The sequence below is a fragment of the Spermophilus citellus genome (genome assembly GCF_964194105.1).
Source record: "Spermophilus citellus genome assembly, chromosome: 6".
Classification (NCBI taxonomy): Eukaryota; Metazoa; Chordata; class Mammalia; order Rodentia; family Sciuridae; genus Spermophilus; species Spermophilus citellus.
In genome coordinates, this window is record NC_138187.1 from 29,002,530 (window position 1) to 29,028,626 (window position 26,097).

The following is a 26,097-nucleotide window of genomic DNA, read 5'->3' on the forward strand; positions in this document are numbered from 1 at the left end:
CGTCACGGGCTCGCGATGGCCAAGCGCAGCTCGCTGTCCATCCGCATCGTGGAGGGGAAGAACCTGCCCGCCAAGGACATGTGAGCGCCGCCAGGGGTGGGCGCCCCAACTTTCCGGGAAGGGGAACTGTCCCCCTTACGCCTGACCTTTCCGGGGTCCACGCGGCCCGCCCACAAGTGGAAGGGTAGTGAGGGCGTGGCGACTGCTGCCCCCCGAGGGGGACTGGCAGAGAAAATGGGGACAGTGAGAAGATTTGTTGCGGGCTTCGGATAGGGGTGGCGATAGGGGGAGAATGCCAGTGAGCCCTGGGGGAGTGACGAGGGGGCGGGGATCGCTCAGGGGCTTAGCGTAGCTCCGGGGAAGCGGCTCCCGAGGAACGGTCTGTGGTAGGACAGGATCCAGTACGGAGGTGACATGTAGGGAGAACTACCCAGGGTGTGGCTGGTAGAGGTGGGGTGCCCCCTAGAAACAGGGATCTTCCTCCCTAATTCCGGAGCCCGTAGTACCCCGAAGTGTGTACCTGACCTGCGCTGGGGCCAGGGGCTGTCCCGGGTCTCGAGGCCAGGACTGGTGCAAGATGAGCAGGGTGTGGGCGCCCGGTGTTGAGCCCCCTGCTTTGCCTGAGAAATGCATTTAATCCCTACAGCCCCCCAGCACTCTGGGCTCACCATTCCATTTTATAGATGAGAAAACCGAGATCAGAAGCATGAAATCCTGGCTACAAAGCTTTGCATCTAGGGCTCTTAAGAGCTGCTGACAGGTCCCTGGCCCGATCTGGGGGGCTTTCGGGGGCCCCTTGCATCTTTCTCATTGTGTCCCAGGGCTGAGCTGTGGGACCCCTGGCTCCCCATCTCAGCTCTGCCCGGGGTTTCCCTCTGTGCCGCGGAAGGCAGTTCCTTGCTCGGGAAGCCTCCGTTTCCTCTTCTGTCTCAGGACTCTGCGATCCCCCATCCCCCGGAGGAGAGGTGCAAAGCACAGAGCTGGAGGGGCACTGGCTGCTTGGAAGAAGAGGGAGGGAGGGAAGGGGATCCCAGAGGAGGCCCAGGGTCCAAAGTCTGCTGGGCTGGACCTTTCCTGCCCCTGGGGCTCCTCAGCAGGCTCCCGGATGCAGAGAAGTGGAGCCTGCAGCCGGGAGCGGGGAGCCAGGGCATCTCTCTGGCACACACAAACAGTGGCCCGGGTAAGCTTCCCAGCACGCTCAGCGCTGGGAGCGGTTCCAGTTCAAGGCCCCCTGGGCCTGAGGAGGCCGAGCTCAGCAGTTGCCATGGCAATGGGGAGGGAGGGGGGTGGGCGATTTGAGGTGGGTTTCTGTGAATGGGAGGAAGCTGTTGGGGGCTAGGAATGAGGTCTGTTGTGGTGGAAGGCCGACCAGCTGTGAGATGGGTCTCTAGAAGGGTGTCAGCCCCCAAGCCCCACCTTCAAGCACCCCCCACCCTGGCACTGATAACTAGGTCATCTTGGCTGCTTCTGGTTGGTGGTGGCTGGAAGGAGCGGTCCCTCCGTCTGTCGCCTCCCTCCCAACCCAGCAGCTGGCCCTAGTGCCAGGCTCTGGGCTCTCAGCAGTCCAGAGTCATGAAGCCCTTGGGCTGTGCCCACCTGGCAGGCCAAATTTGGTGTTCCCTGTCCCCTGCACAGCTAGGGACTCTGGGCAAAGGATGTCCACATCCTGTTGGTTCTGCCTCCAGAATCCTTCCTCACCCTGTTCCCCGTCCCTGTCCCTCACCTCTCCTGTCACCGCTCACCATCTCTTCCCCGCCTTCCCCAAGGTGGCTGGTGTACACAGCTCTAACCTGTCAACTTACACCCAGGTCTGAGCCATCTCATAAACTCCACCCTGCGCCTGTGGGCCCCGCCCTTCGAAGCCCTGTTGGGGTTTTCTGCTTTCCTGAGTGGCCTTGGAGCCCTGCGGACAGCTCCTGCTGGTCTTTCAGGTCTCTTCTCAAACTCCTCCCCAGGGCTTTCCCTGGTGCCCCAGGCAAGGTTCATGGCCCAGCTTCTTGTCCTCCAGCATTTGGGTCAGCTGGAGGAAGCCCTTGGTGTGGCAGCCACCCCTTCAGGGGCTGCCTGTCCCCTCCAACTATGAGGGCAGACACTGTGACTCATCCCTCCTGGCACTGTGGGTGGCCAGAGGGACCTGGTCAGTGGGAGAGGAGAGTCAGGGACCTTCCCCTAGGCCTCCATGAACCCTGTGAGCTACATTTCAGAATTGGCTGATGAGGAAGCTGAGGTTCAGGTCCCACAGCAGAGAAGTGAGCCACTCTTTCCACTGCTGACTGGCCAAGCACCCTCTCCCGACCAAGGTTGCAGGGGTTTTGGGGCCTGAGCCTCAAGATCCCAGGCAGAGCATTGGCTACAGGGCTCCCAGGGGCTTGGAGATCCCGGGAGGCCTCAGCGAGCACTGGAGGCAGCAAGGTGGCCTGCAGTGCCTCACCACCCCTGGGCCCATCTCCTGAGCCACATCCCAGCCAGCCAGGGTTGCATACCTCTGAGGATGGGGAGCTCACCACCTCCCTGGTGGCCATCTTGGCTACAGCCTGTATGAGAGGGACCCCCTCCTTGCACAGCTGCCCCTTCCTCCTGCCACTGCCGTTCCTGAGTTTCTACCCCGCAGGGCCCAGAACACAGATGCCTCTACCACCAGCAGCTTTCAGAGCCTGCCTGCTCTGAAAAAGCCATGCTCCCGGCTGGCTCCCATCCCTGGTACCTAGGTCAGTGGGCAGGAGCTGGATCCCACAGTGAACAGTGACCCACTGGTTCCCACATCCAGTGGCCCTGGGGACAGGCCCAGGGCTATTTTGGGGTTTGCCCTCTCTTTCCTCTTCCTCAGCCTAGAAACTGCCAAGGCCCTAAATATAGAGGCCCACAAGGAGCCAGACGGGGCCAGTGGACACGGGCTGGGGCAAGGAGAAGCAGGAGAGGGTCCAGCCTAAGGTGGAGGATGTGGGCAGGATTCACCAAGAATTCATCAGGCAATGCAGTTGGGCCCAGGTCCTTACACCTGGCCTCAGCCTCCTCTTGACACTGTCCCCTCCCACCCCTCTGGTCCAGTTGTCGAGTCAGCACAGCCCTGTGCATGTTCTGCCCCTGCCCCCAAGCCTGTGCCCACTCAGGCCACCCTGCCTGCCAGCCTCAGCGTTCTCCCTGCATCCATTCAGAGTGGGAGCTGAGCGGAGCAAGAGGTCCCCTGCCCTGAGGGGCCTTGAGGTCAGCAGGCAGTAGCAGGACAGAGGGGACACTATCCCATGGGACACAGCCCAAAGAGGTCCCCTTAGGCTTCAGCCTGAACTGACCTCCGCCTGCTGCTTCTGAGTGTAGTTCTGGGGCCTGCAGCCCAGCCCAGCCCAGGGGCACGCGGGGGCCTGGCTGAGGCCTGGAGCTGCCCAGCTCTGGGCTGGCAAGATGCAGGCTGGGGTCACACACCCAGGAGGGGCTGTTGGGTGATGGCGTGGGGGAGGTCACTGTGCTGGGCTGGCAGTTCATGCTTTACAGAAGCCAAATCAGGCTTGGTGGATATTTCCTAGGTCATGAGAGCCTTTGGAGCTGCTGCCCCGGGGAGTCCTCTGCCGGAAGAACTCCTTTAGAGAACTGGCGAGTGGCAGCGGGATTTTATATAAATGTACTTCCTTTTTTTGGAGGCCAGGCTGAGGGACAGTTCTAGACAGTGGGCACCTTCCTCCTTTTTGCCCAGTAAGCACCCTGGGCTGGCTGGAGGCCCCTCTCAACCCTACAAACCCCCCACCCATCTGAGACTGGGGGACCCAAATAGGGCTGGGGAACCGTTCCCTTATTCCTTCCCTCCTTCATTCATTCAGTCAGTGAGTGAACTCCTGGGGAGGCCCTGTCTTGTGCCAAGCCCTGTCCTGGGCCCTGTGACACAGAAGTAGTCTCTATCCTCAGGTAGCTCTGGCATGTGGGGGAGGCCGGAAGGCTCACTCCCAGGGCTGGGAGGAGACAGTGGAGGTGATGGCAGGACTCCAGGGGAGCCCTTGCTGTCTCTGAGGCTGAGGAGGGGCCTGGGGACAGTCCCAGCAGCAGGGTCAGTAGCAGCAAAGGCTCAGAGGGGAGAGTAAGGGGCAAGACTTTCGTGTTGAGTGCTGGGATGCTGGCATGTGCGGGCTGTTGCCTGGACACTGTGTGGGGCAAGGTGGAGGTGGGTAGGAAGGAGCCTCCCGGGGCCCTGCCTTTCCCCACCACCTCTCCCAGGCGAGGGTGGGCGCATGTTCTGGCCTGAGGAGCCTTTGGTCTCCAATCCAGGTGCCATGTCTCGGCCTTCACTGGCACTGTCTTCCTCATGGGGTCCCCCAGGGTCGCTGGCAGAACGAGGGGCTGCCCAGGAGGCCCCGCCCACCAGCTCTGCCCCTTGTCTGTCTTTCCTACAGCAACGGCAGCAGCGACCCCTATTGCATCGTCAAGGTGGACAATGAGCCCATCATCAGGTACAGCCCTGCCCGGATCCTGAGGGCCCCTGAGCTCCCTCTCCAACCACCTGCTCCTCCCAGAGAAGTCCAGCTCTGGAGTCCCCAACCCGCCTGTGTCCTGACACATCAGCTGGAAGTTGAGAAGAGCCACCTGTGGGCTGGGGGGTATGGCACATGGTAAAGCGCTTGCTCAGGATGCGTGGAGCCCTGGGTTCCATCCCCAGGGCCACAAAGAGAAGAGAGACACAAAAGAAAAAGAAAAAGACAAGACTCGAAGGCTCCCCTGTAGCTGGCCTGGCTGATGCCTGACCCTCGTGCTGGTCTCTGCGGCCCTCTGGGCACCCCACCCAGGGCCTAGACCGCCTGTTGGTCTTTGCAGTCTTCACAGCCCCCAAGAGAGGGATCACGATGAAGAGTCACAGTGCTGTCACTTAGAGTGCACTTCTCCCTCTGGCCTGGAGCCAAGCCTTGGCTAGATCTCAGGGCATCACAGTCATTAGGCCCCACCCAGATAAGGCCACTGAGGCTCAGGCTGAGTGACTCTCCCGAGGTCACACCTCTCAGTACCTACGTGGCACAGCCAGACAAGGTCTCAAGTCTGGAAGACTGGAGCTGAGCCCTCCCCTCTCCCCTGCCCCATCCTCGCTCTGACTTTGGGCCCTTCCTTCCTGTGATTGTCCCCCAGTGAGGCCTGCCTCCCTCTGGGCCCAGAAGGACCGGGTCTCCTCGATGCCCTGCCTGTCTGCTGGGTCTTTGCTGTCCATCCCCTCCTTCACCCAGGCTCCTGCCTCTAATTTTGTGGCCAGAGCGGCTTCCCTACTCTGCACAATGGAGTGGCCGTTGCTGACCCCAGCCAAGGCCACCAACTCACAGTTCCTCCCCACCTGCAAGTAGTGGCCCAGCCTTTCTCCAGGCCATGGATGGAAAGCAGGGACAGGGGCGTGGCAGCTCTGATGGTCTCAGCACTGAGACAGGAAAACCAAGGCCCCAGAGTCCACAGGGCTTGAGAAGTGGTCAGCCTGGGAGGGGGTGACCCCAGCCTCCATCCAAGCCTCTCAGTCATATGCCCTGCTGAGTCCCAGGAGCTGAAGGTGCTGATCTTAGAGGTTTGGCCAGAGCTGGGTGAGGCTAGGTTTTTAGCTCCCACCACTTTTTTTTTTTGGCACTAGGAATTGAACCCAGGGGCACTTTACTGAGTCACATCCCCAGCCCTCATTGGTTTTTGTTTTGAGACAGGGTCTCACTAAGTTACTTAGAGCCTTGCTAAGTTGCTGAGGCTGGCCTTAAACTTGCAATCCTCCTGAGTCACTGGGATCATAAGCGTGCACCACAGTGCCCGGCCAGGCTTCCGGCTATGTGACCTGAGGCCAGCTGCTCCCAACTGTGGGACTAGTCCCATACATAAATGTCCTGTGTCCCATCTAGGACAGAGAGGAAGGTCAGGGAGTACAGACTGGTGGTGGACAGTGGGAGCTGAGACGGGGAGGTGTCAACACAGCCTGTGTTACCTGGGGTGGGAGAATTTGTGACTCACACGGCCCCGCCTTGCCCTTGCCCCGAGTGGGAGGTGGCCTGGGAAGTGCTGAGGGTCCTCTCCTGCAGGACAGCCACTGTGTGGAAGACCCTGTGCCCCTTCTGGGGCGAGGAGTATCAAGTGCACTTGCCGCCCACCTTCCACGCCGTGGCCTTCTACGTCCTGGACGAGGATGCACTCAGGTGGGTGTGTCCGGCTCTGCAGCTGGGCTGGCAGGTGGCCACTGTGGGCCTGAGAGGAGGCAGGGCCTGTGCGTGTGTGTGCGCATGTGCAGGTGAGCACAGTGAGCAGCGGGTGTGACGGTGGAACGGCCCCGGGCCACGCGGTAGGCACCTCCGTGGGTGTACTTGGTGGTCCACGTGCAGGGGCATCATGTGTCCGGGAGAATGCCCGGGATCCAGGTCAGGTCCAGCTCCACTGGTCCAAGCTCACTACTCCCCACAGGGCCCTGAAATTGTGGGGTGGGGTGCTGGGCCCCCAGGGAGCGGGTACCAGGGCCCTGCCTGGCTTTGACTCCATCTCCCCCTGTAGCCGGGACGATGTCATCGGCAAGGTCTGCCTCACAAGGGACACCCTGGCCTCCCTCCCGAAGGGTAAGATCCAGAGAGGGAGTCCCCCTGGCTCCTGCCTCCCCCCCACCCGCCTCCACTGGTTTGCCCAGCCCTGGCCTCCCGCCCACTGCAAGGTTTCCCTGGGGGCTCCCACACGTCCCCAGCTCAGGGAGAGTCATTGCCATCCTTCTCTGAAGCCTGGGCTTCTGGCCGTCCTTTGCACCCCTGGCTCTATGTCCTGGGCCCCAGGTTGGGACTGAACCTCCCCTAGGGCAAAGAGGGGATGCCAGGGTGGGACTGGAGGCCCGTGCAGGCAGAGGAAGGGACTCCTGATACTCTGCTGCCGAGGTGAACAGAGCCTTCCTCGGTTGAGCCAGCTTCTCCCGTCATGGGGTCCCCTCCGTCTGCAGTCTGCCCCAAGCCTGGGGAGGTTGGCCTTCGGCTGATCCAGGCTGGAGAACCCCTTGGATTATTGCGGGATGCAGACCTTGTTTCCAGGTGTCAGCCCTGCCCCAGCCTTGCTGTGTGACCATAGGCAGGTCTTGCCTTCTCTGGGCTTATCTGAGGATTCAGACTAGGAGGAGTTCCTGGGTGTCTGAGTCCCTGTGACCCCCTTGCCGGCTTCCCCATACACACCTGCTCCTGTCTGTGAGCCTGGGGCCAGCGGGCCTGTGGGGGTGGCCGGCTCTGCTGACTCATGGAGCCTCGTGACCTGCCAGGCCAGAGGCTGCCTCTGCCACAGCCCCAGCAGCCCCTCTGGGGTCCTCGTGCCCAGTGATGCTGTTTTTGGGGTCCCTTGTCACTTCTCTGTCTAGGCCTCAGATCCCCCCAGCAGCCCTAGAGGAGCTTCTGCCTCCTATTTTAAGGTGGGGAAAATGAGGACCGAGAGGCAGCCCCTGACCAGTCAGGGCCAGGACCCCCCAGTGCTGATGGCAGCAGAGTGAGTCCACAGGCCCCAGGTCGCCCAACAAGGTTCCCATCCTAGCTGCTGCTGTTCAGTGTCTGGGCCTCAGTTTCTCCAGCTGTCCTGGGACAGCTGTGTCCCTCACAGGTGTCTGAGAGGTTCCCAGGGGACCCTGGAGGCTGAGGCGAGGGTGGAGGGATGGGCCAGACCCCTGGCTGAGCCTCAGCCCCTCAGGTTTCACCGGGTGGGCCCACCTGACCGAGGTCGACCCTGACGAGGAGGTGCAGGGCGAGATCCACCTGCGGCTGGAGGTGGTGCGCGGGACCCCAGCCCGTCGGCTGCGCTGCTCTGTGCTGGAGGCCAGGTGAGGTGTGGGGAAGGGGGACAGGGCCTGGGACACTGGGCCCAGTGTGGAGGGCGGGCCGCCTCCCCTGCTCCATGCCTGGGTCCCAAGGCCACCTCCCGCCAGAGCTTGCTGTTAAGAGGCTCTGGGGCTGCTTTCCTGACTCCAAGATGTCACCTGGGTGACCTCCACCCCAGGGCGTGGCCCTTCAGGGAAGGGATAGTGTTCTGACAGGGAGCTCCGGGCACCCTGGAGCAGGGATGGGGGTGCAGGGGACGATGCTCCAGTGCTGACGCTGGGCTGCCCCTGGTTGACCCCAGCATGAACTTGGCCTGGTCAGTGTGCAGGTGCAGGTCCTGGGTCCTGCAGGAGCAAGTTGCTGAGGATCTCCACATGGGGAGTGTGTGTGCTGGGGTGGGGACGCTCGTCTCCAGGAGGGACAGTGGCTTGGATGGCTGCGGGCCTGAGTCACCTGTGGCAGGGCCATCCCCCTGCCCCCACGGTATTTTTAGCTGCAGGCCCCACTCCTGTCTGGGGCCGGTGTGAGTCACACACGGTCCTTAAGTAGCAGCTTCCCCTCTGGCTCCAAACCCTCTCCTTGGAGTCCCCCTGTCCCTGGGCCAGTGGGCAGCCTAGCTAGCATCCTGAATGAGGGTCCCCCACCCCAGGAAAATGTCTCTCTTGCAGGGAGGGGAGTTGGGTGATGGACACCTCAGGCATCCTGTGGTTTCCCCTGCATTATTTTTGGCCCCAGGGCTGGGGCAGTGGACATGGCAGAGCCGCCCCCATGCTCTACCATTCCCTCCCCGCCCGCCAGCCCCTGCCCACCCACTTCCTCTGTTCCCAGCCTTGCCTGGCACCAGATTGTCTGGGGCACTGGTGTCCACATGTGTGTGCATGTACACGCTGTGAGCCCTGGAATCCCAGGCTGCTGTCCCTGGCTCCAGTCCCCCATCCCTGGGGATGGGAATCACAAAGCCCTTCTCCCCCGCCCACCCTCTCTCCAAAAACCGCCTCTCTCAGCCCTCTCCTCTTGGAGACTGTGGGGGACCCAGTGGCTGGCTTCCTAGCTGCTTCCTAGCAAGTCCTGGTAGGGGGAGTGGTGGTCCCAGCCCCTTTTAGAGCCAGGGGCGGGGGACCTGTTCCCTGCTGTCCTCAGTGAGTCTCATGGAGTCCCAAGGCAGTAGCATGAGAAGGCTCATTTGCTGCTCAGGGAAACAGAACATTTTCTCCTTGCTCTGGGCAGAATCTCAAGGCCAAACCTCGGGGTTCTACTAGAGCTGTGTTTTCCATTTTTGCAGTTCTGGAGATGGAGCTCAGGGCCTCTAGCAGGCTGGGCAAGCGCTGTACCCTGAGCTGCACGCACCCCAGCCCCTTAGGCTTTTTTTTATTTTTTAAAATTTAGAGACAGGGTCTTTTTTTTTTTTTTTTTTTTTTTTTTTTTTACTGAGTTGCTCAGGGCCTAAAATCAACCTCGTTAAGTTGCTGAGGTTGACTTTGAACTTGAGATCCTTCTGCTTCAGCCTCCCAAGCCTTTGGGATTACAGGTGTGCACCACTGTCCCCAGCTCCTTAGACAGTTTTAAGAGGCTTCAAACTAAAACATACAGCAGATAGAAGAAGGGTGGACTCTGTTCTTCCACTAGGGGCGCCAGGGCCAGATTTGGGCTTTGTAAAGATCCGTCTATGGAGAGAGGAAAGGGTGATTGACGGGGCCTGCACCTCGCCCACCTCCATCAGGGGGACCGTCGGTAGGCCTCAGTGGGGCAGGTCTCATCCTCTCCATTTTACTAATGAGGAGACCGGCTCAGAGGGGGCCCCTGCCCAGGACTGCCCAGGGAACAGTGGGTGGGTTCACTCCCCCCACCCCACCCCAGAGTCAGTGCAGCAGCTGGCCTGTGGCTGCCCAGTCAGAGGGAGCCGTGGTCTCCACCATGGGGCATTCTTGGCCATGTGGGGGACAGGGGGTGACCGCTGTGGGAAGAGGAGCTCAGAAAGGGGACAGGTGCTGTCCACAGCCGGCTTGCCAGGGACAGGATGAGCCCAAGCCTTTCCAGCCTGGTGTGTTTACCTCGAAGCAATGACAAGCTGGAGCAGCAGACCCAGGTGACAGGTGGGTGATCCACTGTCCCTATCCCACCATCAGGGACCTAGCCCCAAAGGACCGGAATGGTGCATCTGACCCTTTTGTTCGAGTGCACTACAACGGCCGGACACAGGAGACCTCGGTGAGGAGGCTGGTGGGCTGGGGAGGGCCGGGGAGGCCCAGGGACTCTTCCCCCACCAGCCCTGCCCTCGCCACCCGCCCCCTCTCCACCATCTGAGAAGCCAGGTTGGAACTGGAGTTTCCAGATGAGGCTCAGGGACGTGGGGCATCCCCTCTGAGGCGACAGAACAGGTCCCAGCCCTTCTGTTGCCAACTCCTTTCATGCCTGGCCATGCTGGAGAGGGCGGGGAGTTGGTCAAGACAGCACAGTGAGGGTGCTCTTTGAAGTGCCACAGCTTCCCATCCTCCTCTTGTCACCTCCAGGAGATGGTAGGGTGGTGGGCACAGACCTGGGGGAGGGTGATACAGGTTCTCAGTGCCATTTCTGTTTTGCTGTGTGGCCTTGGACAATTCTATTTGCCACTCTGGGCCTCTATTTCCCCATCTGTGAAATGGGTGGTCTTGGACAGGAAGGTTGTTTTTTGTTTTTTAATTTTTTTGTTTAATGGATGGATAATGTTGATGAATCTTTTGTTTATTTATATGCGGTGTTAAGAATCGAACCCAGTGCCTCATGCCTGCTAGGCAAGCACTCTACCACTGAGCCACAACCCCAGTCCAGAAGGTTGCTTTTTGTTGTTGTTTTTGTACTTGGAATTAACCCCAGGGGCACCTTACCACTGAGCCATGTTCCCTATTTATTTATTTATTTATTTTGAGGTAGGGTTTCACTAAGTTGCTGAGGCTGGTCTCAAACTTTTGATCCTCCTGCCTCAGCCTCCTGAGTCACTGGGATTACAGGTGTGCACCTCTGTGCTCGGCTTTGGACAGGAAGTTTTCACCTCTGCTACTGCAGAGCCAGGGACAGTGTCCAGGGCGACTCTGCCCTTGGCTGGGCCTGGGAAGCCCTGTCGAGGGAGCCCCACCCCTGCCCCTTTGTGAACAGGTTGTGAAGAAATCCTGCTACCCTCGATGGAACGAGACATTTGAATTTGAGCTGGAGGAAGGGGCTGCGGAGGCTCTGTGCATTGAGGCCTGGGACTGGGACCTCGTCAGCCGAAATGACTTCCTGGGCAAGGTAACACCCCTCCATTCCCCGCTCAAGCACGTGCACACAAACCCCAGGCTGCACCCGGTGTCCATTCCCACCGTCCCACCCTCAGGGACCTGCCTCAGTTTCTCCAGAGAGGAGCGCCCAGGAAGCCCAGGACCAGCAGCCCCCCCCCCAACTGCCGCTGGTGCTCGGGCGCCCTTGGAAGGTGCCTTTCCCCCAAGAGAACAGTACCTGGGAGGGAGGGGCCTGAGTGTCCCAGCCCCCATCTGTCCTGTCCCCAGGTGGTGGTCAACATGCAGAGGCTGTATGCAGCCCAGCAAGAGGAGGGCTGGTTCCGGCTGCAGCCCGACCAGTCTAAGAGCCAGCGAGGCGGGTGAGTGCCCTGGGGCGGCTCTGAGATTTGAGGGCTGGCTGCTGGCCACCAGGCAGGAGAAGGGCAGGGGGCTCAGCCAGGGCCTCCTCCAGTCCTTGCCAGCCGGGCAGGCCCTTCTCACCCAGGCAGGACACACACCTGTCCTGTCCCACCGTCCTGCGCCGGGTTACATGCCTGTCCTGTCCCACTGTCCTGCGCCGAGTTACACAGCTGTCCTGCCTCTGGCAGTTTCTAGAACAAGCCCTCAGATGCTTTCCCTTAAGGGCCTCTCTGCAGGCCTCAGACCAGGGTGCAAGTCCTAGAGTCAGTCTCTCAGAGCCATAAGCCTTAAGCCCCTCCCCAAGCTTCTCCAGGGACAGGGTGCCAGAGAGAGACGGGACACCCCGGCAAACTGAGTTCCAGATGATGCAGGAATGACCATGGAGTATTCCAAACTTAACTGTCTTGTGTTGCTATTTTGTTAAATCTGGCATCCCTGCCCAGGAAGTCCTTTGGCTTACTTGCACCCCTTGGCTGGTTCTGCCTTGTCACCCTGCAGAAGGTCCCCCATGCCCCACCTCCATGCATACCCTTAACAGGAAGGAGCAGGTGGCCGGGTGTGTGTCCAGCCCAAAGCATTTCCATAGAAGTGGCCCAGGGTCTCCTCTGACAGCTTCTGCTGTGTGCGGGGTGTGTGCTGGCCAGCGCAACCTACTGACCTCCCGAGCTGTGTGTGGGCGGGGGCATGGAGAAGGTTAAGCCTCTGTGGGCACCCTCACCAGGAGGGTTCGAGCAAAGATGCTTAGAGGTCAGATCTCCTGTGCCAACTTGCTTAAGCTGCCTGAGCCTCAGTTTCCCTGGCAGGTTGTCGTAGGGACTGGGGATTTGCTTCTGGGGTAAGGAGTGTATGTGTGTGTGTGTGTGTGAGAGAGAGAGAGAGAAAGAGAGAGAGAGAAGGTGCTGTTCTGGGAGTTTCTTGTGATCCTGGGGATGGAACGCAGGGTCTTGTGCATACTGGGCAAGTGCTTCTGCCGTTGAGCTATCCGCCCCCAGCCCCACCCGGGAGTTTACATATTCGAGGTGGAGGAGGCTGGTGTGCCCACTTGAGCCAAGCCTGGGGGCCGCAGGAGTCTGAGGCAGCAGGGTGCTAGCCTTGAGGAAGGATAGAGTCCCTGAGAACTGAGGCAGGAGGGGCTTTGGGGAGAAAAGGGCAGACAGAGCCAGGGGCAGGGCAACTACAGGGCAGGGCAGAGAGACTGTGAGGTTGGCCTGAGGAGGCAAGTCCCCAGGTAGGGCTGGGGGGGATTGCTGCGGGGGGTGTGTGTGTGTGCTGCTGCCCAGGGCGGCCTGCCTCCCTGGTGGAGAGGTCACAGGCCACCCATTCCAGGGGCAGCCTGGGCTCCTTGCAGCTGGAGGTGCGACTTCGGGACGAGGTGGTGTTGCCCTCGCGCTGCTACCAGCCCCTGGTGCAGCTGCTGTGCCGGGAGGTGAAGCTGGGCACCCAGGTGAGGGGGGCCCTGGGGGAAGGTGGGTGGGCCCAGGGCCGGTGGACCTGCCTTAAACCCATCCTGCAGAGCAGCGGCATGGGGCTGGCCAGTGTCCAGGGCTCAGCCACCCTTGCCATGATGCTTGAGGTCCTCGAGTGGAGGGTTTGGGCTCCCCGGGGGTCTCCCAGCCCTTCCTCCCCTGCGGCCTGTTGCAGGGCCCAGGACAGTTGATCCCCATCATTGAGGAGACAACAAGCACAGACCGTCGCCAGGAGGTGGCCACCAACCTGCTCAAGCTCTTCCTGGGGCAGGGGCTGGCCAAGGACTTTCTGGACCTGCTCTTCCAGCTGGAGCTGGGGCGAACCAGTGAGGCCGGGGAGGAGCTGACACTGGACAGGGGAGGGGGTCCTTCTTAGCAGGCTGATGGGTCCAGTGGAGAGGGCGAGAGCAGAGGTGGCACAGGGTTGGGAGGTGGCCGGGAGCCCCCAGGTCCTCTGTTCTCCTGCTCCCCCCAAGCCTTGTTCTAGCCCTCTGCCCACTGGGACCTCTGCTTGTAGGTGAGGCCAACACGCTGTTCCGAAGCAACTCTCTGGCCTCAAAGTCCATGGAATCTTTCCTGAAGGTGAGGCTACCTGGTATACCATCCTCATCTTGTAGGTGACATGACACAAAGGTTTAGAAAGGCCAGTTTTATCTCTGTGCTCTCAAAAGCATAAGAGTTCCATTCACTCATTTATGGAGAAGCAGTGTGTTGAGTCACCTGGTTGTGCACCTGGCCCCATCCTGGATGGATACTGTGGGCAGATGTTGCACGGAGTGGCTGGGGAGATAGTGGGCAGCTGGACCGGGGAGTCTTGACCAGTGCGGCTCGTGGTGGCCCCCAGGTGGCAGGGATGCGGTATCTGCACGGCGTCCTGGGCCCCATCATTGACAGAGTGTTTGAAGAGAAGAAGTACGTGGAGCTGGACCCCAGCAAAGTGGAAGTTAAGGATGTAGGGTGAGGCTGGTGGGAATCCCTGGGGGGCGCAGCGGTGGGGAATCTGCCTTTCTGCAAGTGTGTGTTTACGGCTCTTTCTGCCTGGATCTACGGGGTGTTGCTCTGCCCATCTGTGTGTTCTCTGTCCGTGTGCGGGCGCTGACCGCGGCGGTCTTGTCCACCTGCCCCGGCCCTCGCAGGTGCTCGGGGCTGCACCGCCCGCAGACCGAGGCCGAGGTGCTGGAGCAGAGCGCACAGACGCTGCGCGCCCACCTAGGGGCGCTGCTGAGCGCGCTCTGCCGCTCGGTTCGCGCCTGTCCCGCGGTGATCCGCGCCACCTTCCGCCAGCTCTTCCGGCGCGTGCGCGAGCGCTTTCCCAGCGCCCAGTACGAGGTGCGCCCCCTGCCGGCAGGACTGGGTCAGAGCTGACGGGGTGGGGAAGAAACCGGTGCGGAGGCGGAGCGGGGGCGGGTCCGAAGGCGGGGCGGGGGCGGGGCCAAAGGGAGCGGACTGTCGGGAGCCCGGGCAGGGGGAATCCAGCCCCCACTCTCCAAACCTCTCCAGAACGTGCCATTCATCGCAGTCACCAGCTTCCTGTGCCTACGCTTCTTCTCTCCTGCCATCATGTCACCCAAGCTCTTTCACCTGCGGGAGCGGCACGCGGACGCCCGCACCAGCCGCACGCTGCTCCTGCTGGCCAAGGTGCGGGCCTGTGGACAGAGGCGGGATGGCTGGTTGGATACAGCATAGGGGCACTGGCCTGGACCACAGTGCGTCCCCCACTGGCCCTGATACATTCATGGAACTGGGCTTTACAAGGCTTTCTCGTGGTCACCCCCACTGAGCCCCATATCACAGATAAGGGAATGACTTGCTGAGGGACAGAGGAAACCCGAGGCCTGTCAGGTGAATCAGGCCTTTCAACCGGGTCTACTTACCCCCAGGCTGCACCTGTCTGTCCACCAAGTGCAGCAGTCTGATATTAAGCCTGAAGGCCAATAGGTTGGGTTCCAGGGTCTTAATTATCAGGTTCCAAACCATGATCCATTCACCCCTGATCCCCTATAGGGCGAGGGTGGGCCCATGGGCAGGGTTTCTGCTGTTTCTGCCTCTACAGCCTGACCTGGGTGGGGAACAGTGGTCAGGTCCCTGCCCCCGCGAAGCCTGGTCCTTCCTGCTGTCACCCCCCAGGCGGTCCAGAACGTGGGCAACATGGACACGCCAGTTTCCAGGGCCAAAGAAGCTTGGATGGAGCCGCTACAGCCCACCGTGCGCCAGGGTGTGGCGCAGCTGAAGGACTTTATCACCAAGCTTGTGGACATAGAGGAGAAGGAGGGTGAGTCCTGCTCTGCGCGTGGCCTCAGCTCTCAGTGCCCCGCCAGAGCCTCCGGGCCAGTGGCTCCGCCCACGGTTGCCTGTGCCTCGTGGCCCCACCTACCGCTTCCCCCATCGCCTCCAGTTCACGTTTGCTCCGCCCCGGGGCCAAGGCCCCGCCCATGGTGGCTGGTATCTCTCGTAGCACCGCCTGCTGCTGTTCTGCCCCCGCCCCGCCCGTGGCCCCGCCCACAGCCTCGTGTTCATGTTTGCTCCGCCCTACTCCCCGGCTGCAGAGCTGGACCTGCAGCGAACCCTGAGCTTGCAGGCACCGCCTGTGAAGGAGGGGACGCTCTTCATCCACAGGACCAAGGGCAAGGGCCCCCTCACGTCCTCCTCCTTCAAGAAACTCCACTTCTCCCTCACCACCGAAGCCCTCAGCTTCGCCAAGACGCCCAGCTCCAAGGTGGGTAAGGAGGGAGGCTGGCGAGGAATTAGAAGACAAGAGGCACCTGTGCCCGTCCCTGGCCCACCCCAGGGGACCACCTGCCCTGGAGAAGGAAGCCTGGCTAGCTGGGCATCTGGTGTCTGGGCTTCAGGTAGTCAAGGCGGAGGAGGATGGAGGCTTCTGCCTCCAGGCACGCGGCTGGTGCACTGGGCTGGGGTTGGGGGGCTCCAGCGGTGTTTCTGGGAAAGCAGAGAGGAACTAAAGGTTCTGAGAGGAGCCAGGGGAGGCATGGAGTTCTGGTATCCAGCCCTGCTTAGCCTGTGTACATAGGAGAAGTGTCACCCCTCTGATTCTTGGTGTCTCAGCCTGTAAATTTGGGATAATCGTGCCTACTTGCCAGGTTGCTGAGATTTAAGGAGACAGTGTTTCCAAGGGTCCTAACCTCATCCCAAGAAGGGCTGAGAGCATGCTTTTCTGATGGACCTGTTGACCCCTTGATGGCTCACCTAACCCCAGCAGGGGTGCCATACCCAGCCCTGAGCAGGTGGGTGTGGCCTGGAGCAGGTGAAGGAACTGATCACCTGCTGCTCTCAAGGAATTGACTGAGGGGCCCAGCATCTCTTCTACCAAAGACCCCCAGGTTACCATAATGATTCTTGACCTTCAAATTGAAAGATCCTGCCTCGTAGGCATTATTTCGTTCTGGTCCCCATTTCTGTCAATTACCAGCCTTTGACAGTTAGGTGGCTTGATGAGACATTTGAGGCCACAGGTGTCATTTCTGCCCTGCATAGGGCTTCCCCTTGACTGCCTCCTGGGGAAGCCCACCTCTCCCTGAGGAATCAGCAGTAGTGAGGAGCCCTCACGGCCCTCATGGTGACCACTCCGGGAGGTGCTCGCTGTGGTCAGCCCTGTCATCCCACACCTCCCTAGTCTTCCTCTCCAACCTGGCCAGATTGCCAGTGTTACTCCCAGTTATGGAAACCTGGGTTCAGAAGCACAAAGGGACTTGTTTGAAGCCACATGATCAGGGGTGGCACACGTCTGCCTCCCTGCACCCTTGTCCTCCCCACGATGCTGCTGACTGCATGGTCACCAGTGGCGCGGATGCTCTGGAGTTCTGGGGACGTGTTTGAAGCAGGAGCAAGCCAGGTTCCACGCGGTGGCTGGGCTCACAAAGACTGCTAGAGAGGAAGGCTGGGACAATCAGGAACAGCTCCCTGGAAGAGGCAGGGGTGTAGAATTGCCACATCTGAGTTCTGGGAGGGATCTCGAAGAGTGTCTTGTCCAACCCCATGTGGGTCACGGGTCACCCCACCAACATACCCAAAAGACTTTGTGTGCCACCAGAGATGATGACAGGGAGCTCACCTGGTAAACATAGCCTGCTCTGTCTTGGCAGCTGTTGGGAAGTTGCTTACCTTGAGCTGAAGTCTGCTTTATTCTCTGGTCTCGGCTCGACCACTCTGCCTTAGTGTAGCAGAGAGCGTAAACCAAAGTGTGGTCTCTGGAATTCCAGCACCCCTGAGCTTTCTACCCATTTTCCATATCTTGCATGCTTCATTGCCAAGTTCCCTCTTGGACTGTGGCATTTGGAACTGTGCACACGGTTGTTATCTGAATACTGAAGAGCAGACTGGATAATCCCCTCCCTGATTCTGGCTCTCATACCTCTACTAGTATTGCTTTGGCTGTTTTGTTATTGTTACGTCTCACAATAGACTCAAATTCAACCTTCTGAGACTCAGGTAATTTTTTTTTTTCAGGAAAGAAAAACTGAAGAGCGGGGCTTAATATTTTTTCCTTCATAAGCTCGGTCCTGTTTAATTCTGCCCGTGGCTCTAGCTGGCTCAGGTCCTCTCCATTTCTTCCTCAGGTCACACTGATAAACCCAGTGCTCAAGGGTGAGCCAGGCCAGAACCTCAGGGCCTGTTCCTGAGGGTCCCCCAGGTGACGGGGGCATGCTCCATCACAGCGGCCTCTGCAGTAGCCCATATTCTGTTTCGGTGGCAGCAGGTGTCCGTATTTGCCCGTATCTGGCTCCTCTGCACATTCCCCCTCCCCACTCTAATGGCTTCTTTTTTCCCCATTTGTAAGCGAGAACATGTGGTGTTTTCTTTCCGTGCCAGGTTTATTTTACTTAACACAGTGTCTTCCTTGTTGCTGCAAATGACAGAATTCATTTTGGGGGCTGAATAATATTCCACTGTAATGGCATCTCGATGTCTGCACACCTGCCCTCTGACCTGCTGTTCTCTGTGGTCCTTGTCTCAGCTGGGCATCAGCCCCTCTTGTCCCTGCTTGCAGCACTCTTCCAGCCCTTCTGGTCTGAGCAGATCTCCTCTGGTCTCCTGGCCTCCCGCTGGCCAGCTTCTTTAGCTCTGTGTGGATACCATCCCTGGGGTGCCGCACCACTGAAGTGCCCATATCCTCACAAAACCTTATCCTGTCCTCAAGTCTGGGCCAACTTGTGCTCCTTGGCATAAAGCTCCGCCTTTCTGTGGGCGTGTCCTGTGGATCCCTGTGCAGGACTGCTACCCACAGCCTCCCCTCGGGGGGACACCTCAGCTGGGCATTATTGTGGGGCCCAAGTGAATTTTTTTTTTAACTTTTTTTAGTTGTCGATGGACCTTTATTTTATTTATTCATATGTGGTGCTGAGAATCCAACCCAGTGCCTCATACATGCTAGGCAAGTGCTCTACCACTGAGCCACAACTTCAGCCCCTCCTCACGTGAATATTTATGGGAAGGTACTCAAGAGTCAGGGAGAAATCTGGTGCAATGGTGCACGCTTGTAATCCCAGCTGCTCGGGAGGCTGAGGCAGGAGGGTTCCAAGTTTGAGGCCAACAAGTTTGAGGTCAGCCTGGGAAGTATAGTAAAATTCTGTCTCAAACAAATAAAAAACAGAGCTGGGGTGAGAGATTGGGAGTGGAGATTTGGCGTTGGCAGGTTGGGGACCCCTCAGGGATGTGGTTATCTGGATTTGCAGCTTCTCTCTGTCCCATGCATGTGTCTTCAGGTCCAATAGTGGCTGGGGTGGAGCTGGAAAGGACTGAGAGCCAGGGACAGCAGGTGGGCATGGATCAGTGCAGAGGCACAGCCTGTGTGGGACCTCAAGAGTCCTGGCAATGCTGGGTCCAGATGCTATTCCCGAGCTCCACCCTCCAAGACCTGCTGGGAACCCCAGGGAACGAGGCTGCTCCCCTCCCAGTGGCTTGGTGCTGTGTCCTGCTGAGGTTGCTCACCTCACTGGGCCCTAGGAGCAATCATCACTTGGTCTCCCATGCCAACCCCTGGGATTACAGAAGGGAGGCTGATGTCCAGAGGCAGGAAGTGGAGCAGCCCCGCCCAGCCCTGAGCCCCTTCCCCTGCCTGTCCTAGAAGAGCACCCTCATCAAGCTCGCCAATATCCGGGCAGCCGAGAAGGTGGAGGAGAAGAGCTTCAGCAGCTCACACGTCATGCAGGTCATCTACACGGACGAGGCCGGCCGGCCTCAGACTGCCTACCTGCAGTGCAAGGTGCAGCCCCGGGACGGGTGCAGGGAGAGGGTGTGCACTTGTCCTGGGGTCTGAGTCCCTGGGCACCATGGCCCATGTCTGGCTTGGGCATCCCGGGTGGGGTCTTGGGTGGCCCTATTAAGTCATTATTCACTTAAGAATATTGATGGCACCGAGCTTGGCTGTGCACCCCTGCTGTCACAGCAACTTGGGAGGCTGCGGCAGGATGATCGCAAGTTTAAGGCCAACCTGGGCAAGTTGGGGAGACCCTGACTCAAACAAAAGGGCTGGGGTGCAGCTCAGTGATGAACGCGTGCTGAGCATGTGTGAGGCTTGGGTTTCATCTCTGGCCCCCCCCCAAAAAAAAAAACCTACAAAATTTATTGAGCATCTCCTAGGTTCTGCACAATTCTGGGTGCAGGGATGCTGTGGCAGATGAAGAGGTTCCTGCTTCTACTCTGGGGGAGGAGGTGGACCACTAAATGAATATTTTAAATGTCCATGGCGATGGAGCCTGGAAGGGGGACTGAAGGACTCTGAGAGTGGGGGTGGTTGTGCTGTATGCGGGGTCATCAGGGAGGTGGCATTTGAGCAGGGACATTACGTCTGGGGTGAAGACACAGGGAACAAGCAGGAGGTCTGAGGTGAGGGGTCCTGGCTTCTTCTTGGGACAGCAGTCCTGGGCCAATGCAGGGGAGGTCACAGACTCATCCCACAGGCCCTGCCCTCTAGGGTTCCCTTTTGGGTCAGGGTCCAGAGCCACAGGGAAAAAGTGGTGACAGGGCCACCGCGCACAGTTAGCAGGTCCCAGAGCACCCAGGAGCACAGCTCCAGAGTGCCCGGCGTGACTGTGACCCTGTGGGGAAGGCTGGCCTTCCCTGATTGTCCCCAAGCTGCCCGTGGGCAGATGGGAACCCTGGTGTCCAGGTGGCGCAGGAGCTCTGGGGAGGGCAGGCCTCCTGCGGCGGTCACTCTGGGCCTGTGGTCACTCTGGGCCGGTGGTCACTTTGGGCCGGTGGTCACTCTGGGCCTGCGTCCCTGCAGTGTGTGAACGAGCTGAACCAGTGGCTGTCTGCGCTGCGGAAGGTGAGCGTCAACAACAGTGGCCTGCTGGGAACCTACCACCCCGGCGTCTTCCGCGGGGACAAGTGGAGCTGCTGCCACCAGAAGGACAAGACAGGTGGGTGGGGCCCAGGCCCTGCTCTGTGTCTGTGGAGGGGATCAACTCCAGGAAAGCCAGCTCTCCAGGTGCTCTGGGAACAGAGGGCTCCGTGACCAGGTGGCTTGGGACACCTGATGTGTGTGGCTTACATGGTGAACAGGTCGAGGCTCCGAGGGACCTCAGAGCTCCAGAACTGCCCTGGAAGCCAGTTAACCTAGCACTTCCCAGACTCCTGGAACAGGGAGTCCTGGGGACCTGCCCTTGCAGAGAGGCTTCTTGTACATCAGGAAGAGGAGTCCCCTGCTCCTGATGCCAGAGGGCACCCAAGTGGGCACAGCTCTGATACTAGAGCTGCAGGGGGTGGGACTGGGCCCTGGGCATCTAGAACCCTGGGTGACTGTGGAAGTAGTACGTGTCCACAGCACACAGCTGCTGAGCACTGAATGTGTTTAGGGAGGCCAGCGAACGGGGTTTTGAATTTTTAAAAAACTTTATTTAATTTTAATTAACAGTCTCATGGGGCTAGAGGCTCCGCTGGTGGACAGAGTGGTTCAGGAACGTCAGGGGCCTCCCTACCCCCTCCTGCCGTATGGTGGCCTCAGCATTTGGAGCCCCCGGCCTCAGCCCGGGCATAGCACAGGAGAGGCCACCCACCTGGCCACCTGCGCCAGCCGTGCCCTGGGCTTGCAGTTGAGCAGTGGGTGGGCTGTGGCTCACTAGTAGGGCATGAGTGGCCACCCGACTGGCCTGACCTGTGGCTGTGACCATCGCAACAATACTGTCATTGGTGAAGTAGCCCATGAAGCAGGGCCTAGTGTCCCACTTTACAGGGAAGAAGCTGGGACTGTGGGCAGGTAGCAGGGTTGGCTTGTTCAAAGCCCCTGGGGCCCGTCACTGTGATCTTAGTTCCCTCGGCCCCTGGGCAGGTGGCCTTCTAGAAACCACAGCTCCCTGGCTTGGATCCTGCATCCCAGCTCCAGCCACTCAGCCCGTGGTTCAGGAGCCCAGGCCCATGGCAGCCAGAGGGGTGGGGACCTGGAGGGCCTGGGCCCTGCACACCAGCCCCTGCCCACGTCCAGCCCCGTCCCTCCCAGGGCCGTGTTTCCCTGTCTGTACCACCGGGCAGTGGCTGGTGGTTCTCTAGTAACTCTGCCCTCCCCCTGCTGCCAGGTCGGGGCTGTGATAAAACCCGGTCACGGGTGACCCTGCAGGAGTGGAATGACCCTCTCGACCACGACCTGGAGGCCCAGCTCATCTACCGGCACCTGCTGGGTGTGGAGGCTGTGCTGCGGTGAGGAGGCCCTGCTGGGGCGGGAGGTCCCCGGGAAGCTGGGCATCCTGGGGGTCCCTGGCCAGGGGCAGCAGGTCCCACATAGAGCGGTGCATCCTGGGAATGAGCTGGGCCAGGGCCAAGGCTGGAGTTGGGCTGAGCGCTGCTCTGTGGTGGCTGGCCACCTTTCTTCTACTGGGGACCAGCACCTTCCTCTCTCCCAGCCGTGTCTGAAGAGGGCCTCTCTGAAACAGGAGGCTGGCTTGTCTTAGGCCCTAAGGGTCAGGGCCATGGCTGCTTCCTGCCCTGGGTGGACATCACAGTGGCCCCAGGACACAGGCCAGCTCTGAGCTCCTGGCTGTCTTGCTGATCCATGGCTCTCAGTCCTGGCTAGAAAGATGCTTAATTTGTGTGTGTGTGTGTGTGTGTGTGTGTGTGTGTGTGGTGTGGGGGCCTGGCACGTGCCAGGAAAGTGCCCCACGGAGCTGCGTCCCAGCCCAGACAGGATGAAGTTGAAAACAGGATGTCTGGGCCCCATTGAGGGGCCTCCCAGGGTGGGGCCTGCTGCAGGTGTTTGAGGATGGGGCCGCCTCACCCACAGCCCTCTGCTCTGACCCCCTGGCCACAGTGGGGCTGGGCCTCCCCATCCTTCACTAGGGCGCAGCCCCTCCCTCAAAACCCCAAGCTCACCCCGTCTGTCTAGAGGCACTCGCTTCCTGAGGGCTGCTGTCCCCAGCAGTCTTGTCTCTGTGGCCACCTGTTCTCTCTCGGTGTGGCCCTGGCCCACCCCACCCCCCAGTTTCTGTCCCCATTGAACCTGACCCTGTGCCTGCCCTGCCCTGGGCTGCGGTTGAGCCCTGAGTAGGGACTGGTGGCTCTACATGGGCATTGCTGGGCAGTGACCTGACCTGCAACCTGGGGCAGTGACTGTGACAGCAGTGTCTTCCTCACTGATCTCGCCCCCCCCACCGGGAAGTGGCTCTCCAGTCACCCACTGGCCCCTGGCTGCAGCCTGGCCCCTGCCCTCCCGCCTCCCCATGTAAACTGCAGAACCCTCGGCCATCCCTGGTCAGCGCCCCACCATCCCCGCTTAACCCAGGAGTGGACCCAAGACCAGCCGCCTGTCCACGGTGCCAGGCTGCGTTAGTTCCCGGGGACTTCATCAACCTGTCACCTCGGACTTTGCGACTGAAAGGAATAGGTTCCTTCTCTGGGTTCTGGACCCCACAAGTACAGTGTCTCCCCGAGCTGTCTCCCCGGGCTGCAGTCAGGGTGTCCGCAGTGCCGGCGCCTCCTGGTGGCTGGAGGGGGAATCCCTGGCCTCTTTCAGCTTCTAAAAGCCACTTGACTCAGGCCTGTGCCTGTCCCTACCCTTCAGCTGCCTCATCTAGCCCCTGCTTCCTATCCTCTTCTCTGCCCCTCTTGCCTCCCTCCTCTGAGGACTCTTGTGACCATATATAGCCCCCCCGGAGCACCCAGGCTCCTCCCCCCACCTCTCCATCCCTCACTTGTCCACATCTGCAAAGTCCCTTCTGTCCTGTCTGGTCACGTTCCCAGGGTCCAAGAATTAGGACCTGGTTACACTGGCAGGCCACTGCTTGGCTGCCCTGGCCACCCTGTGTGTCCCTGCGTCCCGTCCTTACACTCTCTCTCCAGCCCGTCTGGTCAGCCTCTGCCCCCATCTCTGTCCAGATTGCCCTTGTCTAGGTCACAGGTGACCGCCACATAGCCAGATCAGTCCACGCCCTGTTTTCCTCCTTTGACCTGGCAGCTGGCAGCTCCCTGCCCGGGCCTCCTCCTCCTCAACACCTGGGCCTGCCTTCTGCCTGTGGCTGTCAGTCACGTCCCTGGCCAGTGGTCCCTGAGCTGTGTGTCGATGTCTAGAAACCCCACTGGGCTCTTCCTTCCTTCCTCTCCTCCGCCCTCTGGATGTGCATGCTGCAGATCTAGGGCCATCCCTTGCCTCGCCGGCCTCTGCATCCACCCTCTGAATGTCCTCCTGATTTTCACTGAGCCCAGATCTAACCCCTTTTCTCCCTCTGGACTGAGCCTCTCCACTGTCTCCCTGGCGGCCTCCCAGGATCTGCTCTCCAGAGAACCCATGGCACGGGCCTCGGAGACCTGGAACAAAGGATAGCACTGCCTGCTTACAGCCTCTGCTGCCCATGCACTTAAACACCAAAGTCATCAGCATGGCCACCGAGTCCCATATGCCCTGGCCAGCCTCCCTCTCAGCCTCGTCTTCCACCCCCACCCCAGGCCCTTTGCGCTTGCTGTGCCCTTTGCCTGAAGGCTCTTCTCAGGTGTTCACTTGCCCATCCCTATACTCTGATGCCACCATGTCAGAGAGGCCTCCCCTGACCCGTTACCCCAAGGGACCCGTCACCCTTGAACCGAGTGATGTTTCCTTGGTCCTTATTCCTTGATGGTCTCTTGATGACACTGTGAGCGACACGCAGGCAGGACTCATTCTCTCCTCAATCCCAATAGCAAGAGCAGTGCCGGGGACACTGGGCCCTCAGAGGCACGGAGGGGGCAGGGTGGGGCGGATGGCACTAGAGCTGTCCTGTGACGTCTGGCAGAAGGCAGAGCCGAGAAGGGTGTCCAGGCAGGAACGACATGGCATAAAGATGACATACCCATCCCAGAGGAGCAGGACAGCATGCGGGGCCAACCCTGCAGGGCCCAGAGGGCCTCCCGGGGAGCAGCCTTCTAGACCCAGCAGAGGGGGAGGGTCCCTCCCAGAACGGACTGGGAGGCCTGTGAGGTGCTTCAGGCTGCTCGCCCCTCCCCCAGCTCTCAGAGAATGGGACCCGGAACTGTACTGCAGCTGTCACTGTGTCCCTTAGGAACTCAGGGTGGGCAATGTTACAGTCCAATTGAGACAGTGTGCATCTGTGAACCCCCAGGGCAAGGCAGGACATGCACTCCCTGGGTGACCGGGTCAGCTGACAGACCATTTCACAAAGCAGGCTGTAAGGTGGACAGCCACTTTGTGTATGCGGAATATTTTATTATCACTCATCAGGTGTCACAACATGTCAATATTAAGAGCAAGGAACTTGGGGGGGGGGATTAAGGGCTGGGGTATAGCTCTGATTGAGGTATACCCTTAACATGTGGAAAGTTCTGGGTTCCACTCAGCACAAACAAAAAAAAAAACAAAAAACAAAAAACAAAAAAAACACCATTTCATGACCAGTTGACACTAGGGACTTTCAGGCCCCAGATGGCTGTGTCCTTATAGGCAGGCCCTGCAAGGCAAAGCGACAAGGTTGAGTTTGGTATGTAAAAAGCCTCTGGTGGGGCTTGCCTGTAATCCCAGCAGCTTGGGAGGCTGAGGGAAGGAGGATCGTGAATTCAAAGCCAGCCTCAGCAACTCAGTGAGGCCCTGTCTCTGATAAAATACAAAAAAGGGCCGGGATGTGGCTCAGCGGTTAAGTGCCCCTGGGCTCAATCCCTAGTATCAAGAAAAAAAAAAAAAAAAAAAACTTTCTGGTTGACCCACATTTGGGGCAGGAGAGGGATTGGCTGGAAGAGGCAAACTGGAAGGTGACCAGGGCCCTGTCTCCCCCACAATAGACTGAGTCAGCCCCATCCTCCACGTGGGGTCCCTGGGCCTTCCCGGCAGGTGGGATGTGGCACTTACCCTTACCTACCCTTCACCCCCCACCCCCAGGGAGAAGCACCGGGAGCTGAGTGGGGACACAGAGGCAGATGCTGTGCCCGCGGGCTCTGGTGAAGGTACGTCTCTCCATTGGGGACTCGTGTCTACCCGAGACCCTGAGTGCTGCCCTCACAGCTGCGTCTCTTGCAGCCCCCACAGACCCGCTGGGCCAGCTGCTCCAGGTGCTGCAGGACCTCCGGGAGGCCCACAGCGCCAGCCCACCCGGGCCGCCCCCTTCAGAGCCCAGCCGCCTCCTGGAGCTGCAGACGTGAGGCCTGTGTGGAGCCCCCCACCTGCCAGGCGCTTGGAAACGATGCTGTGCTCTGGGCTCTGTGCCCAGCCACCCCCACTGGGGGCCAGCCTGGTCCCCCTCGGTGGGTCTCTGGCCCTTCATGGTTGACCTGAACTCTGGGGGACTTGGGTGGCTCCTGGGAGGCCCGGCCACTCCCTATGCCCTCTGCAGCGCAGATTCTCCAGGGACCCTCCTGTCCTGCCTAGGACAGACCCAGCCAGGACAGCCCTGGGGGGTCCAGGCCCAGAAGACCAGGCCGCCTCATGCCCCCCCATGCCCCCTCGCTTATGGCCATGACCCCTGTGGCTCCCCTCCCCCCCCCCCCCGCCTGGCCCCTGAGCGGGGCACCAGGTGCCCTACAGCCAACAATAAACTGCTGTGACTGCCGGAGCTCGGGGGTCTTGGAGTGGGCATCGGGGGGAGCCAGGGCTGTCACAGGTCCTCTGTGCATCTCTCTGCCCACTCTTGCCCCCCCCAATCTGGGCAGGAGCCCCTCTACTCCTGGGTCCCCTCCTCTGCCCCCACAGGTCCCAGCCCTTCCCAGTTGCAGTCTCCCTGAAGCCGACTCCCCAAAAGCCCCTGCCTAGAGCGTCCTGAAGACTGCACAGCAGGGCCACCC

The 26,097-nt window shown here is 60.0% G+C and overlaps 1 protein-coding gene across 4 annotated transcripts; it reads left to right on the forward strand.

The window, feature by feature from the left end:
• RASA4B (RAS p21 protein activator 4B) lies at positions 1-25,593 on the forward strand. 4 transcript variants are annotated; one of them, XM_081297313.1, is made up of 21 exons: positions 1-80; positions 4,380-4,436; positions 6,021-6,134; positions 6,484-6,545; positions 7,642-7,771; positions 9,896-9,977; positions 10,902-11,033; positions 11,291-11,382; positions 12,749-12,866; positions 13,064-13,214; positions 13,406-13,470; positions 13,733-13,845; positions 14,025-14,217; positions 14,389-14,526; positions 15,016-15,160; positions 15,435-15,604; positions 18,971-19,108; positions 20,132-20,267; positions 21,420-21,540; positions 25,199-25,263; positions 25,337-25,593. In XM_081297313.1, the coding sequence occupies exons 1-21, from the start codon at positions 16-18 to the stop codon at positions 25,456-25,458; spliced, it is 2,409 nt and encodes an 802-aa protein (XP_081153439.1). In that variant the 5' UTR covers positions 1-15; the 3' UTR covers positions 25,459-25,593. The 4 variants fall into 4 exon arrangements, 3 of the variants coding, with proteins under 3 accessions (XP_081153439.1, XP_081153440.1, XP_081153441.1); XM_081297314.1 differs by having other exon boundaries at positions 18,974-19,108; XM_081297315.1 differs by having other exon boundaries at positions 13,733-13,800.
• Positions 25,594-26,097: the final 504 nt, after the last annotated feature.